This window comes from Gadus chalcogrammus, chromosome 1 (genome assembly GCF_026213295.1).
Source record: "Gadus chalcogrammus isolate NIFS_2021 chromosome 1, NIFS_Gcha_1.0, whole genome shotgun sequence".
NCBI lineage: Eukaryota > Metazoa > Chordata > Actinopteri > Gadiformes > Gadidae > Gadus > Gadus chalcogrammus.
The window spans coordinates 27400730-27422235 of NC_079412.1; the positions used below are offsets into that span (position 1 = coordinate 27400730).

Sequence of the window (21506 nt, forward strand, 5' to 3'; positions counted from 1 at the left end):
TACCCTTGAGTAGACATACAACCATGATTTCAATTGATACGACAACTTCAAAGTAAAAGCACTGATAGCGCGGAGCTGTCCAGGTTCTGATTGTGCACAGACAGAAAATTAGTTTTAAACCGCGGTCGTTTTTATCCATATTCATTTCGTCGGACATTTGTAAAATCTAACAATGTATATGCTTCGACGAAGAGGTTAGCTTTTCATGGGTCCCACGTAGGAATAATATACGCCAATAATTGTCAAACGTTGTAATGTATGTTTGAGTAGAAGTCACCGCCGCATGTGAAAGAATGCAGAAAGTGGGTGGAGTTCGGGAGGAGGAGGGGGGAGAGCGGGCGGAGAGTTTCCAAGCCCTCCAACACCAGGAGAGACCAGACCAGTCCTTACATGTAAACTGCGAAGTTCACACGCAGACCTGCCCGCAATTTTCCAATCGCCAAGTCAATTGGCTGATTTTTGCCGGTTCCAAATTGAACCGGCGTTAATGGTGATCACACTCCGGTGGAGATGACTTCAAACATCTGACCGCACTCTCTCTCCGTGCCTTTTCTCCACCACATTCATCACTCTCGGCTCTCGGGGAAACACACTTGTGGCGAGGCTGTGCGAACCGGGGAGCAGTCCCGGGTCTCCCGCACATATGGAGGGAGACGTTATGGACAAACTGGAGGCCATGGCCACAGTCTGTGACTTCGATCCCATAACGGGCAGCATCCCGGCCACCAAAGTTGAAATCACCGTGTCATGCAGGTAAGTCAGAGTCGCTCATGTCGCCGTGCCTCTGCATCAGACTTTCGGTCTGGATCCGTGAGCGTTGACGAGATTCAGCACTTGGAGTAAAGCTATGCAAGCCCTGTAGTTAACTATGGTAGGCTTATGAATATATAGTTTGAATATATAGTAATATATTCAAACTGTACAAACAATTTCTTGATTTCTGGGGAGAGGGGGTTATATCGACGCCCTAGAGCTAGTGTCTTTGTAGTGATAAACTTGGGTAGGGGTTACATTTAAACGAGTTTTAAGGTTCCAGTGAAGCATCCTAACGCGTCGCTTGGTTGGCTGTTAGTCAGTGTTTCCCTTTCCCGCCTCGAGAGTCGCGTGCCACATCGACCGTTGGGAGTTGGTCGGCCGGTGTCTCCCTTGAGGCAAAGTGCATGCAAATGGGAATATGCATTTTTACCATAAATGACCAATATTAACATGTTGTAAACATACCTAATAGTACTTCAGTAGGCTATGTGATATACATTTCTGTAGTTGGTCGTTACTTCATAAGGCACTTGACATTGTTAAATTGGGTGTGGTGCAATGAGCGCTGGGAACGCTTTTAAAATCCAGCAGAAACAGATAGATACAGCAACGTCTGGCTATTCACTACACAGTAAATTAATAGAATACAACGTTATAAAGGGAGCATTATAGATAGGCCTACACATTGACAGGATTATTGACATCATTACATATGTGTTGATTTCTCATAAGGTTCAGTAGCAACGTTTTTTTCTCACTGTAGCCAACACCATTACAGTATTCAATATAGGCTAAGTTAGGCACTCCAATTTACAGCTTTCTATTTGTACGTATCTATGTTGCAATGTCTATTTTGAAATTCAATGGCTTGTCCGAGTTGGTTAAATTAGCCTGATTCATGTGCCACCTTGAATGTATTTTATTTAAGACAATTTCATCAAATCTTTACTTGATATATATGAATAAAGAAAATAGTTTGAAGATAATATTATTGACATTTGGTTTTGCAGAACCATGGTTATCTTAACCTAAATATCATAACCCGTGTTAGTACAAGACAGTAGAAGACACAGATTTTACATTTTTTTTACAGAATTTTTCATACAATATATAATGGATGAGTATAGGCCTATAGATACCTCTAAGCACAGTGGGACTCATGCCAGAGTAGAATCTTGCATAGGTTTCTGCTCTACTGTGCATTAACACAAAATGCTACATAACGTGAACTTCTGGAGCAAGAGTGGGTGAACATGTGTTGAGTTGTGTTGAGAGTGGGTGTGTGCACTTGTGATGCATATGTCTTAACCTGTAACCCAACCATATGACTGTGTTTCGGATTGTTATGTATCGATTTGTGTGTGTATATGTGTGTGTGTGTGCACGACGTGTGTTGAGCATTCTTTGTGTAACTTGAATATTTCTTAGTATGCTCATTATGCTGCTGTGGGCTCCTGTGCGAGAGCCTTCTGGCTATGGTGATCTGTAATTCCCTTCTGCCTTGCTACAGGGCACAGCGCTATTACAGAGAAAAACTGTTTTCATGGTCTTAAAATATTCTCTGCTTCAGATGACTATTTTCCTTTTTCGCTCCATGGAGCTTTTTCTATTAGTTTTGAATGCAAAATAATATGATTGAATATTAATGACATTTAAAAAACTGTTGAAAAGCAAACCAACCCAATTGAAGGATGAACCTCCTGAAATATCTGCACATGCACCAAATAATCAAAACAAAAACTAAATAAACGGGCCAAAGTCTTTCCATATCTCTCCTCCAGGGCTTTCACAGCCACTAGTCTGCATAACAAAGAGAAAGAAGCATACTCCGTAGAGGAGAGCAAACAGCACCACACCACTGTGTAATTGATTCGGCACGGCTGTGGGGGCTCTGAGATTGCGGCGAAACCGAGAATTGCAATGCATCTCTCACCTCTCTCCTCGGCACCTCTTCATACCCCTACTGCAGTTGTGCGGGCTGAAAAACCGGAGGCATGGAAAGAAAACACTCACTTTCTCAGTTGATAACAGAGCGATAGAAGTGTTTCTCCTCGCTCTGTCTCTCTTTGGCTGGTTTCTCTCATATAGGTCAGCTCACACAGCTGGCCTAAAGCTACTTCATTTGGGAGGGTTTCGTTTTCTAACATGAAGATGAAATGACTGCAGGAGACTGAAGAGAGCTCCCTTTATGTGTGTGTGTGTGTGTTTGTGTGTGTGTCTTGTGGTATGTGGCAATATGGCATAATACGTCATAATAGTGCAAGCTGAACTCTCAAGTATTGTTAAGCGCGATATGTCTAGTAAGGTTCTAGCTACGGTATAGTGGTGTAGTTCTGAATTGTCCCTTTATGGTGTAACAGATGGTGAAAAATCATAAACTAACTAGCTTCTAGTGTCAAAGTCTGAAATAACATAGACAAACAATGGGATTCAACATTTCTGAGAATCTTTCGAGAATTGTTGTTTTATCTTAATACACACCACAACTAATTCGATCTCAAAACCAGTTTAAATGGCACAACTGTGCAGTGCACATAACTTTTGAAATATAATGAAATTACAGTATTATCTTGCCTGCCCATTGTAGGCCAAAAAAAAATAAGATGAAAGATCTATACATTTTCATCACTCAATTCATCCACATGATCCTTAGTTTCAGTCCTGAGTGTAACTAATTCCAGTCCGTACTAACCAAAGAAGGTAGAGAGTTGCCTGGAGCTTACAGTATTCTGCACTAGTTCACCGGGTCAAAGACACAAAGGCAACAAGCCTTTCAGTAGCCAAACATGACCGGGGTGATTCATCAACATCCCGGGTGCCCGTCTGCAGGACTAATATGGTGTTTACGGCTTGCACAAAACATTTTCTGTTCCCGGTGTCACACTAATGTCACCATGTTCACTAATGTTTTCCTACGGTGCCTCCGTGCTCCAGCATAGCCATTCATTTTCCAGGATGGATTGGTTAGAGGACCACTGCACCAATCAATGTATTCCACAGCTGGGAGGATTTAATGCGACCGGGCCACTCTGGTCCCCAGGGATTCATTACCTACCGAAACACAAGATCACGGAGGTCACATTACTTGGACCATCCACTGATTAACGGCAGCCAGGGAAAGACCCCAATGTATGTGGAAGGCGGCTGATTGCTACATTCTCCAGGGTCGATCAACATCTTGTAGCATTCCTGTCATTTAAACCTCCCCCCCCCGACACACACACACACATACATACACACTAGGGCTGTAGACAACCTAAGAAAATCTTGGTGGACGGAAATTCAACCAACTCTACGACCGATTGATTGGTCGTAGAGTTGGCAGAAATGATAAAAAGTTATTGAAAAATAAATTAGCTGCACAATTATCTCTCCTTTTACCTTAATAAGTAGTAGTGCACTCTATTCTACCTGGTAGCCTAACTATCCTGTAAGAGCTACTTTGGAGTAGCTCTTGGCCCAATCCCATTTCTACCCCTTACCCCTTCCCCTTACCCCTTCCCCTTACCCCTTCAAAACAAGGGGGAGGGGTAAGGGGAAGGGGTAGAAATGGTATTGGGCCTTAGTCTCTTGGTTTCAGCTCTGCTCATGGTCAAGAGTCTGACTTAGTAAGGGCAGAGCTTCTATGTTACAGGCTGGATGTTCAGTCTGTATGGTCAAGCAGTTATCGCCGAATGGTGATTGTCCAATCACAAGCACTACCCTCACATTTGCATAAAGTTGACCGAAGTTCAATGTTCGTCCCTTCACCACGTCGCGAGCCTTCACACAATCCCTTGCCCCTCACGATAATGCGTCCAATACAATTGGACACGTGGGAGGGAGGTGTTTGAAGGCGTCACAAAACGCAGGGCTACGTGTTTACTGGGGTCGGCGCGTGAAGCGGATCACACCCCGCTAGCTACTAAGGGCCGCACCGAGCAGAGTCGGACCATTGGATTCTGTGTTTTTATGTATTGGGTCCCAATGGTTGAGGCTGCTACGCGTGCCGAGGTACCAAGTCTGATAGGTTCACACTCAAAGCCTACAGGGCGTTAAACACAAAAGTTGGCAGAGCGGCGCAGACAACCTGAAAAAAAAAACGAGGCCTAGAGTTTTTATTTTTTCGTCGTTCTTTTTAACCACATGCTGCCAGACGTGACATGGAGTAAATTAGTTTGTAGCTGGGTAAATGTCAGTTCAGTGAGTAGTCACCCTTAAATTTAAAGTCTATAAAACCATACAGTTATTATTATCACAGAAACTACGGAGCCTTGAATATTATTTTTATTGATAATTAATGTTTTTCTAAACAAAATATAGCCTATCACTAAAAAATGTAATAGGCTACATCAGCCTGCATATTTCCCTCCCTTAAAAATAATGGACTAAGAAGCGTTTATTTCATAATGAAAGTACCACCAGCGATTATCCGACCAATGAGTATTTGGTCGAACAAATGCATATCGACAACCAACCAACCAACCAACCAGAACTTAATAGCCCTAATACACACCCACACACACATATGCAAACACACACACATACACACACACACACACACACACACATGCACGTATACCCACAGGGAATCAATGTGGTGCTGTAATGATTAGAACATGTGACTTCACGGCTCGATCTGTCAAAAACAATTGTTGGTGAGCAGGAATGGGAATTCGATCTGCGTAACTAACCCAGTGTTTATTTCATTGTATTTTCTCTCGCCTCCTTTACGACATTCATCTGTAGTCTTGGCTCGATGCATTGAGTTTCAGATTATGTGTATCAGCTCTCTATAGTCTGCTGTAATTATTCAAATCAAACTATGTGACCTGGTTTCTTGGATGGAACGCCCTCTTGTGTTTCCGCGACTATTAAGAAAACTCGTAAGTTTAAATTAATTGGTTTCGTGTTCCAGCACCGGAGAACGAAATATGAATCGAGGAGCGCCCTGAACGAGAACACGATTTGCAAATAGCATTGTAGCGTGAAGCATGTGTAGGGTGGGGGACGACGACACACCTGAGAGTGTGAAGCTCTCATGTTTAGTAATGGCACTCCTCGACACTGCACCGGTGTTTTAATGGCGGCGAAGCAGCGAGGGGATTGGCCCATGTCAACACACAGGGGAAGTTCTTTTTCCAATTTTGACGATGTAAAGAATGCATTCGGCGAGTCTCACAGGTCGACGGAGTGAATAATTATGCATGAACCCGTGACACAGTGAAAATGAGTTTGGAGCCCAGGCAGTGTTGCCCGTGGCAGTGTCTTTGTTATTGATATATGCTCATTTAGGATGAAAGCATACGGAACGGCGGCCAGGGCAGGCATGGGGGGGCTACCTCTGGCGAGACGGTGGCGCCGTGCCTGTGGGTGTTAACACTCTGCAGGTTCCCTGGTGGTGCAGTCCTCGAGTGTTGATTTGGTCGGGGTAACAGGGACATATTGCATGCAGTTCAAATCACTCTAGGCAAATAATGACGGCGCCTTTTCATTTTTTAATTTTTCCTGGTATTTCCAGGGAGCTTCCAGAATAGTTTTGAGGGCGTTGTGGTTGGCTTTCTGCAGTTGGGGGGGGGGGGGGTTAGGGTTACTGATGCTTACTGATTGGCTGAGCACAGCGCTAAGCGGGCCTATTCTCCTGAGGTTACACTCACACCTGTCCATGTTTCAGTGCTTGGAGAGCTGTCATATTCAGCACCTCGTTCATTGTGTGTCATGTGGGGGCTGTGCGCAAGATATTAAGGGTGGTGATCGCATTATCATTTGATGGGTATATTTAAAATGCACGCTTCTTACAATTCTAGTAGTCAGCGAGTCATGCTAATTACAGTGCCTCAGCCATCTCCTATTGTGTTTTTGTCACCAAACGTAGCTTATTGCAGGCCTACGCTGTGTCACCACCGATTGCACACTTCCTCCTCTCTGCTTCTACCACATGTTGTTCACTGCCGCCCCTGCCCCCCATCCCCTCCCCCCCATCCCACCATCTCCTGTATCACCTCACTCTCAGTGCTAGTTCAAAAAGCTAAATGCCGCACACACTTTGGAAGCTTAACTGTGCTTGACTCTGAAGTTAGTAAATGATGTGCCATCCACTCGGTATGCAAATGTATGAGTCTGTGTATGTGTATGTTTATGTGTATGTGTTAGAGTATGTTTGAGTTTATCTGTAGTGTTAGTGTCTATGTGTGCAAAAATGGTGTTTGTACATTAATGCATGTGCATAATTTTGCATATAAATGAGTGAAAACAGATTGACAGCTCAGGCCTTTTCACACGAACAGACACTAGATGAGGTGTAATTGGAATGCATTTACAATAAGCTCTGTGGAAAGTACCCTTCCAGTGTCATAGTATCTACATTCAAATCTTCCCCACTAACTCTCAGATGCCAGCTATCACCACACAGACTGTCACAGCATGCAATTAGCAAGGGTATTATTCCCGGTCCAAACATTAAGCAGACACAGTCACGTAGCCTCAGAGAATCGGCATTGGTGCACGCATTGGAGCCTATCCACGACGTGTCCCCATTTACTGGACCAGTAAAGAGTTGTTGGTTGTTGGTTTTTATGTTTGAGATTCACTCTACTTACAGGATGCCCGTTCAGAGATTATTCTGTGTTGGATAGTGTGGACCTGGAGGGTCCCATGATGACCAGAAACGTAATAATTAAACAGATGGTGGTGAAGGAGACACCTGCCGCCATCACGGTGAAGGTTAGCAGATGTATCTGTGGCTAATAGAGACACCAGAATGTCTAAATATCCTGGGTGTAATGATGGAAAGGCCTGGGGGACAAATGTAGCATTAAGAGCTCTCTGCATGATCATGCATCCCTATCACGCTGGAGCTAGATAAACGAAATCCAATTAGCCTCACGCAGTACGGAATTCATTTAGTAAAGCTTTTAGGAATATGTTATTTTCTCAGATTTGCTTTCATCTTGTATGGAAAAAGAGTTTGAGAAAGATAACCCAGATGCATTATAGGTAGAACAAGCTGTTTATCTTTTGGTTACACAAATGGCTCTACTTAAATGGGCCAAATGTATCTCCTCTCACATTGAGGTGTCTGAAGATGGATCCACAGTTCTGACTACAGTACGTTTGTGAACATCCGTGCCTCACATGACACAGATCTTGGCACACATTGTTATGCAAACATCTTTGCAGAACTGCCTGCATTTCTCCCCCAACGTTATGTTAACGTACTCACAAGGGGGTTGGAAACCCCAAATATCCATCAAACGACGGGCAAATAAGGAAAAGAGAATCGGGACCCTGCTCCATTGATTATATTTTTGAAAAGCAATCTATCCACGTGAAAATTATGTTTTGCAATATCATTTTCACATGGATATGTTGGTGTATCACGACCAAGTGTAAATACAGTGTTTCGATTTTTTTGGGGTGCAATCATTATATTTTTGTGTTTTGTGGACAAAACAAAACACTATGCTCCTTCCCCGCTCGCCCAATCGGTGATTACTTACTCCACAAAGAGGGAGGACTCATTGCAAAGCTTTGTTATCAACCAACAAAGGTTTGCTGGATCTCCAAGGGTCTTTGCATACGTGCAGGATGCAGAAGTTTAATTTTGCCTTTAGAGGAGAGAAAATGGTTGTTTTTTTAAAAGAAACACAACAAGAATGCTTGGAAAAAGTGAACGCCTAATGAGAAAGTTTAAAGCCATCCTTGCCTTGCTTTTTTTTTATCTCTGATTACAGAGCTACGCTAAATGTGTGTTTGCTAATGCAGAGATACACTCAACCGTAACTGATAAGTCCTATCCTTTTTAGGGACCAGTGAATAGGAACATTGTAATTCCCACATTGTAATGCTCTACCACATTGTTATGCCCAATCATATTCAGGTGAATTATCTCCACTATAACGGAGCAATCTTTCCTAACCATTAGGATTTTGACATTTCTCAGAGAGACTAACAAGGTCTATATATAGTAGACTTGTCAGAAATCATTAATAACCAAGCACAAAAACGTGTGACTGAGTGAAGTGAATTCAGGGTATTTAAGATTGGCTGCCCTCAAATGAGGGCAGCCATCAAAATGCATATATGGGGGTGTTAAGGGACTTCAACTTTATATGGTAGGCTCCTTTGCTTAGAGGTATTTATGAGGGAAGTGAGGGAAAATATATCCAAATGCGTAAGCTATGCATAAGGTATGCATAAGGTCAGTTGACTTAATCTTAACTGGATGCATGGGCAGAGACAGAAACTCTCTGAATCAGAAAATCCATCACACATTGTACGTTTTCATGCTCAATTTTCCTTGGTGGAAACAAATGATAGCCTACTTCCTGCTAATTAAAAATTAAGAGCTGAAGATGTACAAACTCAACCTAATGTCCTGAAAATAATCACATCACACTGTCCACTATTGGGCCAACGGAACACTGATCAGGTCTATGCCTCCTTAGAGTTTAAAGAAAAGACAACATTATTACACTCATATCAGAGCAGAACAGAAGAAGTGCCTGAATTATCAGAAGATGGACCTATTGTCTGGAAATGGGCTTGTGTTTTACGGGATTGGGATTTCGAACGATGAGATTTGCTGGGGTTTTCGAGCGAGCTGATTGGCTGGGGTTCAGCCCAGTGGGTTATCTGTTGTTGTCTTTAGGTTAATTATCTGCATTGGTTGAAATGACATTGGCAATTATCCCTCCCCTCTGTTCCATGTGAGTACATAGACTGAAGGTGATGGACAGACTAATTGGATGAGTGGAATGGATGGCAGACAACAACCAGGTGGGTCAGACATGAGGGCCGCAAGTGGAGTCTGACTTTATTTTTCCTCTGTGATAATTACAGTGACAATGTACCAACTGTGGTGAGGTCAGTCTTCGCTAACGCCGTGACCCAAATTAAGCTGTCTCTGACGTCTTTGTACCAGTCTACCATGATGTGACGATGGTTTCTGATTCCGGAATGACAGAATTATGTTTCAATAAGTGATGATCAGGTTGCTTGAATCGAGTTGTACAATGTCATACACATTCATCACGGCTCTTGTGCTCTCCACCAAAGAGACAGCCATTCTCCATTGCACCGTTATTTGACATCGCGGTCCAGAACTCTGAATTGGAAACATGGCAGATTTATTGGTGCATCATTCGCCAATTTTAGTGCTGAAGTTGTATTCTTCTCATCTACCTCTCGATTGGAACCGGGAGGCAATTGTTTGATTGCATCCATGCTACACATCACACCATTCATTCAAAATTGATTTAACTGTTTTTTTTTACAGCAACTGCAGTGGCATTTAAAGGGAGGATGAGTAAGGTATAAACCAGAGTTAGAGTGCACCTCCTCTCTGCTTTGTTTACTAGCTGCAAGCTACACTCATGCTGCATGGAAAAACCTTCAAAAAATCTGCAGACAGATTCTTATTCCCCCATGTCCTTCTTTGAAGACATGAGGGTAACGAACTGTCCTGAGGTACAAATAAACCATCCAGAAGATGATTTTCAAAAGAGTTTTTAGGAAAGTATGACACTAAAAATAACCCTTATCATCAGTTTCTTTATTACTTCATGCATAATAGAAATTTGCAAATTAATCACCGAAATTGCTGCAATTTGATAAAGATAACTCACCAGCTCTAAGATTGAATCTAATTTCTGACATCGTCCTCTCTGTCTTTTCTTCTCTTGCAGGAGTCTTTTGGACAGAGACACATTCTCCAAATCAGACCCACGTAAGTCAACAACATGATATCCTTATTCAACACAGACATAGTTGAATAGAAAAGTTGGTGAGCAATCAGCAGTAAAGTGACGGAAAGGCATCTCACCGCTCATTACATCTCGGCAAGTGAGCGGGTTCAGTGAGAATGCGACGCATTAACAACCCTTTCATTTCACACGCATCCTCAGATTCTCTTTCAGCGAGCTTAACTGAGATTCAGTTCACCGCCACTGTTTCAAAGTGTTCTTTCAATAACCGCATTACATTTGCACAATGATGTGACAGGGCCCTGCTTACGAGAGCCACCGAAAGTACCTTAATGCATACAGGATATAGAAAGTCACCCTTTGAATACAAATAGTCATCTTTCGGTTAGACGCCAAGCCACCATCTTGCGGGCCCCCAGGGCCCGCCATTACCCGCCTCCCCGTTAAGCCATTACCGTACATGTGTCGTGGCAGCGGGCGAACACAGGAATCACTCCGCAGAACGGGCTTGGGAGTCAACACCTTTTTTATTTTTTCTTACCTTCATTTTGGAAGTAAATAGCAACCAGGGGCTAAATACCTCCCGGGAACTGATTTGTATTCTTGCGGAGGCATGGAGGCCCCCACAGGACGTGTGACAGGTCTTGTTGCCCTTGTACGCACCCTTTCCCCGACTCCATCCCCCCCGACTTTACGAGTCACGGCCGCCGTAGGACCCGGGCGGACCCCCCTGTTAACAATCTGTTGTGTTTTAATTGCGTTGCGCTGCGTGACTTCCACCATAACCGGCTGTTCCTTGTTAACCCGTGGAGATCACGCCCAGGGCTTGACATGCACCGGGATCACATCCTCTTCCACACTGCGTCAGGGTGTCAACGCAACAAGGTGTATTGTGGGGGATTTTGATGATGAGCGGTAAACGAATACAAAGCAAACAAAGCAAAAGTTGAGTTTTTACACGGTAACCGTGCGTTCATATTTTACAGCTTGTAACGTGTTTATCATCTATGAAATATGAACACAGCTGGAAAACGGTGGTTGATGGTCTGTGTTCTGCACTGTATAGCGTGTTCTAGGAAAGGGCTATGTTTATCATTGAATTATTTCCATCTCTCTTTCTATCCCTCTTTATCTCTCTGACTCTCACTCTCTCTGTCGCTGTGCTCAATCTCTGTGTCTCTCTCAGTGGTCGTACTGTACACCCAGGGAGTGGAGTGCAAACAGTGGAGAGAGGTAAGTCATGAAAGCCTTTTTTCTCTGCTGGCTCCGGTCTAGCTAGTCTCTCTCTTCTCCCCTCACCTGACCTAGAATCTGCCAGCACAACCCCCCCCCCCCCCCCCCAGCGCCCTGCATTCCCCCAACACTGGCCAATCACTCAGCATTGATCAACCCTATAAATATTCATGCATTGCTGGGCCTGGCCGCCACTTATTCCACCGCGTTAAACCGTCCTGGTGAGCCTTTGACGTTTGCCACAACCCCGAAATAACCTAAACTTCTAGGGCATGGAGTGCTTGATGATTCACACTTAAGATTATTTTTGGGTAATCTCCAAACCCCCGCAACCATCTACTGGATGAGGAGGACGATCCAAGGTGATGGTTCGCCCTGGTGCTGCGGCCAGGCCCCGGTCGGCTGTTTAACATGCAGAGGAAACATGCGCCCAGTGACCTTTGTGCCTCGGCTTGACAGCAGGGAGGCTCTCGCTCAAACAAACACACCTATGGCATAGTAATGACACCGCTGCCCCTCGTTATCGGGGGGAGCTTGGTGTCAACCGAAACGCGCCCTGTACAGGAGCAAAATGACAACGGGTGGCAAAACGGACAACCCACAGTTTATTTTTGTATGTGCAGAAATGTGTTCGGCAAAACCTACATCCAGCCGTCCAAAAAAAATAACAATCCGTCGCCTCATTTAACTCCTCTCGCCTTCCTCCAGCTGTTTCTGGAGAAGATAAGACAGGTGATCAGTGCTTGGAAGCACCTGTCATGAATTCAGCTGTCTACTAATAGGGCCACTCCCCTTTCCTGTCTCCCCCGGTACAGACAGAGCTCCCACAAACCACACCTCCTCACGGCTGCTTGATCTCATTCTAGGGGGTCGACCAACACATGCTAGCAGAGTGCTAGCTCAAGCAGTGTCCCAGACGGCTACCTCACAGGCTGTGAAGGAGGCTGTCTCTGGGGGTCTCTAACCCTAGCAGGGACACGACACTGTGAATGAGGAGAGAAAGGCACGGTGGTGGGGGTGGCTCAATGTGCGGACTGAGCTCTTTGTTGCTTGCCTCTGACACACGTTGTGGGTTTGGATCCTGTCCCCAGACAGAGGAGATATGGCTGGTCTTAACCCGGCTCAATGTCACCACCGACTGTTATCCAACTATCCTCCACCACTACTGTATGTGCGAGTGTGTGCGTGTGTGAGTGCGAGTACGTGCGTGTATGTGTATGTGTGTTGATGACTTTGTTTGTGTCTGTGTATGTGTGTGTGTATGTGTGTATGTGTATGCGTGTCTGTGCGTGAGTGTGAGTGTGTATGTGTATGTGTATGAGTGTGTATGGGTTAGTGTGTGTTAGTGTGTGTCTGTGTGTGTGTGTGTGTGTGTGTGTGTGTGTGTGTGTGTGTGTGTGTGTGTGTGTGTGTGTGTGTCTGGGGGGTTCCTATCCACTACCATTCACCCTCCTGCATGAGAACTGTGTTATTTTTCCTTCTTGGTTATTTTTAACACCCTCAGACAACACATACAAAATATTTGCCACCAAACCAAACAGAACACAATGCAAAGCATCCTCATGCCCTTAATGATAGGTTCCAAAGCCTTAGATCTGTCTATAATCTATAAATATTCTTGAATTTATGCCAGTCAATTCAGGATACTGGCATATTGTGATGTATTGATGTTATGCTAGTTAGTTATCAACTGCATAATTGTCTGTACAGCAGCTTGTCTATATACATTTTGTCGCTAATCAGTATATCCAAACATTGCACAATGTAAACAATCATTATTCAGAGATTCACACCCCTTATAAAGTCCACTATATATTAGTTTGTTTTGGCAATAGAAACCACACCATCATTCCTAACCCCTGTTAACAGGCATGGCACCTGTACTACTAATTTAATATTTCTACCCACAAATTAGACCGCAATGTAGTATACTCGTTAATACTAATGGATGGCGAGGTCTTGTATACAGCGTATTCCCTGCAGAAAGCTTTGATCTGACAGCTCATCATGTTGCGCGGCTCCACTGGCCTAGTTATTCTGCTGTGCGTGTTATAAAGTAAGCAGAAGTACGTGGCAGGGGAGGGCGTGTGTGATTTCCTCGGGTGGCAATTCTTAGTCCCAGTGCTGACTCTTCTCCTTTCGCCACTCAAATGGGCCTCAGAAGGCTCTGGATATGAGTTTGGCTCTCAGCCATCGGCGGGCTCAAGACCCACAGATTCCCGGCTCTACTCCTCCTACACGCCAAAGAAAAATGTGGAGTTAGCTTCCGAAAGAAGGACATCGGGATGAAGGGGGAAGCATAGCGTTCCACAACTTGGACTTAATTTAAGATTAGGCGCTATACACTCTTTATATCTCCATAAACCCCCCGTGCCCACGTTTTGTCATATGTACCTGCGCAAATGGATTTTGAACACCTGCGCATTAACCTGTCTCTAGCCAATATTCAAGAATGTGTGAGGGATCTTCTGTGTGGGTTTATGTGTGTGTGTGTGTGTGTGTGTGTGTGTGCGTGTATGTGTGCCTCTTGCGTGGATCTGATGCCACCATAATCCCGCAGTTCCGCCTCCTCATTAAGCCTTAACTCCACTATTATTTATTCACTGTGTCAGTTTTCTGAACCACTTTCTACTTGGCATCATTTATTTATGCAGCTCAAAGTCAGTCCTCCCACCATGAATTATTCATAATCTGGACACATTGAGTGTGCGCTTGTGCGTACCTGTATGTGTGTGTGTGTACGTTTGTATGTATGCATGTGTTTGTGTGTGTGTGTCTGATTGTGTGTGTGTTGGCATGTATCTGCATGTGTGTGTGTCTGATTGTTTGTGTGTCTGTGTCTGATTGTGTGTGCGTCTGATGGTGTCTGTTTTTGTGTGTGTGTGTGTGTGTGTCTGGGCATGTACCTGTGCATGTGTGTGTGTGTGTGTGTGCGCATGTAAGTCAATGTGTGTCCGGGTTGGGGGGCGGGTTCACTGTTTCCCTATTGATTTAGTCTCTCCGCACATCACATCTTCCCAAGGTCTCGGCCCGTGACAGCACCGGGCCCGTGCTCCCCCCCCCTGCACTCCTACCCCCCCCCCCCCTGCACTCCTCCCCTCCTTCTTCCTCTCCTGCCGCCACACCACACGCAGGGCGGTTTGTCATCTGCTAGTGTAGCATGCAGCGCGTGCTCCCGCGGGGCCTGACAGGGTGCGTCCTTAATGCGATAAAAGCAACTCAGGGTTGTCGACTGTAGCGGAGTACCCCCCCCCCCCTGTCGAGCGGCTACGTTAAGGCCCCCCCATTCGGCTGATCGCCGTTAAAGGAGTGTTTCAGTGTCGCCGTAAATGGACGACTGAGTTATTAATGAATCCTGGGTAATTGGAGTACATATAGTGGTGCGGCTGCAGGTTGTACCATTGCTTATACAATAAGGAGGAGGCTTGGGGGTTGCAGAGGGGGCTGGCATGGGTGTGATCATTAAGTGTTGCTCCAGTTGTGTCACCTCACGGGGTCGTGGGCGGGGGAGGGGAAGCTTGAGGATGAGGTAACGATGCAGTGGCACAGGGTGTGATGTCGCACCTCCTGACACTCTCTCTCTCTCTCTCGACTTATTTCCAACTCTTATTTTACATCTTTCCAAACCTCTCTCTGGCTCTCTGCTGTCTCTTGCATCCCTTTCCCTTTATCTCGCTCTCTATTCCTCACTCTTCATCTCTCTCTCTCCCTCACTCTTCATCTCTCTCTCTTCCTCACTCTTCATCTCTCTCTCTCGCCCTCACTCTTCATCTCTCTCTCTCTCCTTCACTCTTCATCTCTCTCGCTCTCTCTTCGTGTCTCTCTCTCTCTCTCGGTTCGGATCCAGTTCGGGAGGACGGAGGTGATAGACAACACGCTAAACCCGGACTTTGTCAGAAAGTACATCCTGGACTACTTCTTTGAGGAGAAGCAGAACCTGCGCTTTGACGTGTGAGTGAATCTTTTTGAAACCGGTCCTCTGAGGATGCACCGAGTCGGTGTGTGTGTGTTTCTCACGCGAGCAACTCCCACCACCACAACCTACACCAACCCTCCACTCAACTCTCTCCCCCTTATCCCAAAGGCCTAGCATCACTATTACTCTCTCTCTTTTGCCTTTTTCTGTGTCTCTCTCCACTCTTTTTCAGTTCTGCACAAATTCACTCCCTTGCTACTAACTCAGCTCTCAGTCTCTTGCTTTCTCTCTCTCTCTCGCTCTCGCTCTCGCTCTCTCCCTCTCTCTCTCTCTCTCTCTCTCTCTCTCTCTCTCTCTCTCTCTCTCTCTCTCTCTCTCTCTCTCTCTCTCTCTCTCTCTCTCTCTCTCTCTCTCTCTCTCTCTCTCTCTCTCTCTCTCTCTCTCTCTCTCTCTCTCTCTCTCTCTCTCTCTCTCTCTCTCTCTCTCTCTCTCTCTCTCTCTCTCTCTCTCCCTCTCTCCCTCTCTCCCTCTCCCTCTATCTCTGAACACCAAGCACTTATTCATCCCCTCAGTACCTTGATTTTCAAGTGTCGGGGAAAGATAGCCAAAATCTCACACAAAGTTTTACCTCTATCTCTCTGCTGTCGGTAAGCCAAGCAAGCGTCTAATGATACGTCCGCTCTCTCCCTCCCCCACCCACCCCCCTCTCCATGGCCAGAGATCAGTCGCCAGATCGGCACAGAGGGACTTCCTATTGAGCGCCCTGAGAATGAATAGGCAATCTTTTTCTTCAGTCTGCTCTTTCCCTCCCCTCGTCTCCCATCCTGAATAGATGAGCTCCACAGTGTCCCCCTACCCCCCTGGGTGTATATTCACTCAGATCTTGTTGAGCGGGACTCTGGGGATGTTTTTTAAGAATCTTCATTAATTCTTGTTCCTGAGTGATGCCACTGTGTGGCACCGGCAGCAGTGGTGGCGGTAACTTCCCTCACAATTAGTTTTCGTCCTCATTTACATGTCCCTTTGATCACCGAGCTGGGAGGAGGGACACCCTGAGCGTTCATTACCGCTATGCTAACTTTGAATGGCAGACGCTCTGACGCTACACTCTCTTTAATTAATCTCAAAACACACAATACACCTAATACCGAATAATAGTCTTGCTAAATGAGCAATTCATTGCGTTACTTTTCTGTTCAGCTGCCCTGTTTAATGACCCAGGTGTCCCCGACTCGAGCGTGGGGATGGAGAACAGTTCAGTGCAATTTGTTTGCAGTCTGGTGTATACTTGTTAGCGGCCTCTCGTGTGGTTTACCTCTGCCCTGTGCTCTGTGCTCTACCTGTTCTGCCTTCTTCTTTGTGATCTCAGGTACGATATTGATTCCAAAAGCCCAGATCTGGCAAAGCATGTAAGTAGAGGATAACTTCTGTTTGAGATATACTATATATGTCAATGTATATGCAGTATACATGCACGGTACATATATATGATATGCTTATATATATATCCAAAACCTATATATATATAAATGATTGACTGGCATGGGCCTATGGATGAACTGTTTGTGCATGACTTCTGTGCTTTTGTTGTTTTATGCAAACCAAAATTTGTCACGTCCAAATGTTCAAATATATTTTTTGAATAAGAGTGTTAACGAAAGAATCATCTGCCAAAACGTCTATTCTACCGATGCACTCGTTCACCTTCCGTGTGTGACTAATTCTCCACCTGAATAGCAGGTTTATTCATTCCCTGTGACCTCATTTTTAATAAGAAATGAAGCCACCTTATCACAATCTTATCAAAGCTTTTCAAAAAACCTTTTCTGAACGCTGATGGCAATAATGCCGTTATTTAAAATTACCATTTCCCAAGCGTACATTTAGACAGCTTATCCAACGGGAAATATATGACAATAAGATATTCTGACACTGTGACAAGTCACTGCATGAAGCCAGTGTGTGGGCATCGCTAGTCCAATGTAGTCAGGTAATACTGACGTTGGATGTGTCTTTGACAGCAAAAGCTTTGATAACCAACCAACCAACCCTCCTCCTCATGCTCCTGAAACACAGATGCACGCCAAGAATATATTTGATACCCTTGGTTTGCATACCAGCATAAAACTCATCATTATCTCACTTTTCATACCGCGGGGCAAACATTACTCTTTAATCACCTTGGTGTTTCAAACCTCCACACACTCGGGACTCTCTCCATTGCAGTTCCATATGGATCCCAATCTCTCTCTCAGTCTCTTTTTCTCTCTCTCCCTCTCTTTCTCTCTCGTCATTTTCTTTCTTCCTGGCTTTATGACTCCCAATCCTCTCATACCACCATTCCCGTTTGATGGCTCTCTTTCTCTCTTTCTCTCCCTCACTCTCTCATTTTCTCACTCTTGCACTTGTTTTTCGATGACGGCCGGTATTTGAGTCTTGTGCCTTCTGTTCCACTTGTTGTGTCGATGCTGCTGCCTGGTGTCTTTCTCTTACCCCTCGACCTCCTCCTCCTCCTCTTCCTCCTCCTTTCTACCTCCTCCTCTTCCTCCTCCTCTACCTCGGAAGTCGGCCGACCTTAACGTACGTGTCTGCTCAGAAGTCTTCTTCTTTTATTTTATTTTTACTTTGGTACAAATGCATACAGACAATGCTTTAAACTCCTCATCGACTTGCTGTCCTTGTTGCTCTCCTGCAATCTTCGCCTGATCCTCTTTCCCTAATTCCCCATCCCACCTTCGCACCCTTGGTTCCCTCGGGCCGTCCAAAACGACAGGACTTCCTGGGACAGGTGTACTGTACGCTGGGCGAGATCGTGGGCTCCCCTGCCAGTCGCCTGGACAAGCCCCTGGGGTAAGTTGGACTTCTTCTGGTTTCCGTTTTCTAATTTGCTCCATGAGAACTTCCTGAGAAGTTTTACGTATAGCTCAATGAAATACAGTCAGTACCCTGGGAGAGGAGTGTTAGCTCTGAGGTCAAACAATCATGGCTGAACTTGCTCCCAAAACATGGGGTAAACCAATGAGGTTTTATTGTGTAATGTGGGAGAAACTAAAACAACACTTGGACAATGTCCTCCAAATTCTTTCCTTTATGAGACTCTCTGGAACATTACATGTTTTTAGCACTTTCACTATATATTGTATTTGTTTGGGATGAAAGCCTGTGATAAACAGCCATCTCTGCGCTGCATTGGCTCTGTGAGATTAGGCTTGTGTGTGGTGGTACAGAGGGGGTATTGAACATGACCGGGGGCTTCCTCAATGCAATTTCTTTCATTAGAGAGGCAATCTACCATGGGAAGTTGATAGAACTCAGCCGCGCCATAGCACCATACTAAGCCCTGCAGCCAGCCCAGAGTAATGTGCTACTTTCTGAGATTTGTATGTTTACAGTAGCTTATGTAGCTTATGAGTCTCAACAGAAGGAGTAAAAGAAGGACAACTGATGGATTGTGTGTGTGTGTGTGTGTGTGTTGGATGTGTGAGTGGTTGAGTGAGTATGTGTGTTTGTGTGTGGGTGTGTGTGTGTGGGTGTGTGTGTGTGTGTGTGTGTGTGTGTGTGTGTGTGTGTGTGTGTGTGTGTGTATGTGTGTGTGTGTGTGTGTGTGTGTGTGTGCATGCATGTGTTTGTGTGTAAGTGAGTGAGTGTGTGTGTGTGTGTGTGTGTGTGTGTGTGTGTGTGTGTGTGTGTGTGTGTGTGTGTGTGTGTGTGTGTGATCGACTGATCATGTGATCGTTTGTGTCCATTGGTCTCTTTATCTGCACACAGTACTATTTACTTTAAGTAATCCAGGAAATGCCTTGGCTTCTTGCTCAAGGATGCATGCAGTTAGGTTGTGGACATTGAACCTAGATTCCTTTCGGTTGTGAGCAGGGGTGGACTGGGAGAAAAATTCAGCCCTGGCATTTTCTCTCCAGACCAGCCCACTCCATTATTAGCACTAGGGGTGGGACGAGACGAACGGGAAGAACCCTGTATATCCGAATAATAGTACAGTTTTTTGTTTTTCAAGTTTGTGTTTCTTGTGCTGCTGACAAGAAAGGTGTGAAACCCGAACAGGAAGTTAACAGATATCCTGTGTTTGCTGCATGCATCTCCAACCGCCATATCTACTACAAAACCCTTGTTAAATATCACACATGATCCAACGCTAAATCCTCTCTTGCAGTTATTAGTCTGTGACTGTGAAAATCGTTTGGTGTAAGCCCAGCATTAGTTAAAACCAGACTCGGACAATAATAACAAAATCTCCTGACAAATAATCTAAATAGAAACATATAACAGACAGTAACAGCATTAGAGCTGAAACCAATTTGTTTTAACGGTGACTCAGTCATTATGAAACCATAGAGAATTTAATTTTTTTTCTCATATACTTCTCATATTCTCATACACGTGTATGTGCACATGTATGTATACATGTGCACATACATGTATATGAGAAATGCATATCTATTCAGACCTGTAATTCGGCCTACCTGCATAACTGTTAATTATATAAAAGATATGCAAATGTTTGAAATTAAAATCAATGTGAAAATCTTCAACCAGGAAATAATCATAATCAAACCTTTTGTTTCAATCTGAGGCAAAACAAGTTGCATAATAAACTCACAAAGTCAAGAGAAGCTCTCTCTCTCTCTCTCTCTCTCTCTCTCTCTCTCTCTCTCTCTCTCTCTCTCTCTCTCTCTCTCTCTCTCTCTCTCGCATAACACAACTGTGGAACTTTGAAGCTGTCTGGCAACTCGGTCAACTCTGTTTTCACTGCAGTACAGCTGAACAGAAGTGTTTTTCTGGCACTGCGTCTGTATGCCCTGCCAGAGAGACTCGTAGGGACGGGGGATTGTATAGCCGGGCGCCCTTCAGTGTTGAATAGGAGGATGCAGAGGACGAGAGGCTAAAGACGAAAGGCTGCCGATTCTCTGAAGTCAATCCATGGCAGGAGAAAGCTTAAGAGCCTAAAAGGGTGTTATCCACGCACCACAAGAAGGTGACCCTCGCCTTAAATGACCACACCACAGTCCTTTTAGCTTTTGGTCGGTATCAGAGATTCTTTGAGAAAATGCTGTGTGTGTGGCTGTATGGCTGAGACGAATATGAGTACCCTCGTGTCTGGGCTAGCATTCGTTCCTAAAACGTCCAATAGAACGTGTGGAAGAGCGGAGTGGAAGACATTACACCCCAATGCGTTCCCTCAATCTGTTGTTGTAGTTGGAGTAGTTTAGTAAATTAGCAAATATCAACAGGACTCAATGTTTTGGCAAATGTGTATCTTCTTATTAAGGTGAACACTTAATAAGATAATATATGGTGACAACACTAAAATCCACACCCTTTATTAGGGTATGCTCAGAGTCTTCATCCAAGAGGGATTCTCCAATAATGGCAAAGCCAAAATCACACCACTGTGAGTCATTAAAAGCTAGCTATCTAGTTTTAGTATTCAACTGCTTACTGAATGGCTCTTAAGATGGAAATATATGATGCTGAAACAAATGAGATATTTCCTATACATGTTCCCTGCACTAGCTTGAAATCGGCAGAACAATGCACAAATGCATCTTAGTTTGGGACGTCTCAACGAATTTCAATTTCCAAGCAGCTTATCAACACGGGCAGACCAAATGGCCCCTGGCCACCAACAGATCTGCCAGTCAGAGCAACAGACCTGTGACACATCAGTGGCCGCAATATTTGTTGTTTAAGAGAATGCCTGGACAGCACTGCCATAGGGCGCTCCTCTGCGCAGTCATCGTAGTGATCCCGCCCCTGATTAGATAATCGGTTGTGATTGGCCCGGCCCAGGTCAGGTTTGCTGGAAATCTGGCTGAACGGGTGGGCGGCTGGATATGAGATGCATATGCATGAGCTCATAGATGTGTCTGGCTGAATAGCTGTAGGAAATATTTACACCCAGA

General features: G+C 44.8%; 1 protein-coding gene across 1 annotated transcript; it reads left to right on the top strand.

The window, feature by feature from the left end:
- Positions 1–398: 398 nt before the first annotated feature.
- LOC130389652 (copine-5-like) lies at positions 399–18442 on the top strand. Its single transcript, XM_056599530.1, has 6 exons — positions 399–753; positions 10422–10462; positions 11626–11672; positions 15520–15623; positions 16958–16997; positions 18362–18442. The coding sequence occupies exons 1-6, from the start codon at positions 644–646 to the stop codon at positions 18440–18442; spliced, it is 423 nt and encodes a 140-aa protein (XP_056455505.1). The 5' UTR covers positions 399–643.
- Positions 18443–21506: the final 3064 nt, after the last annotated feature.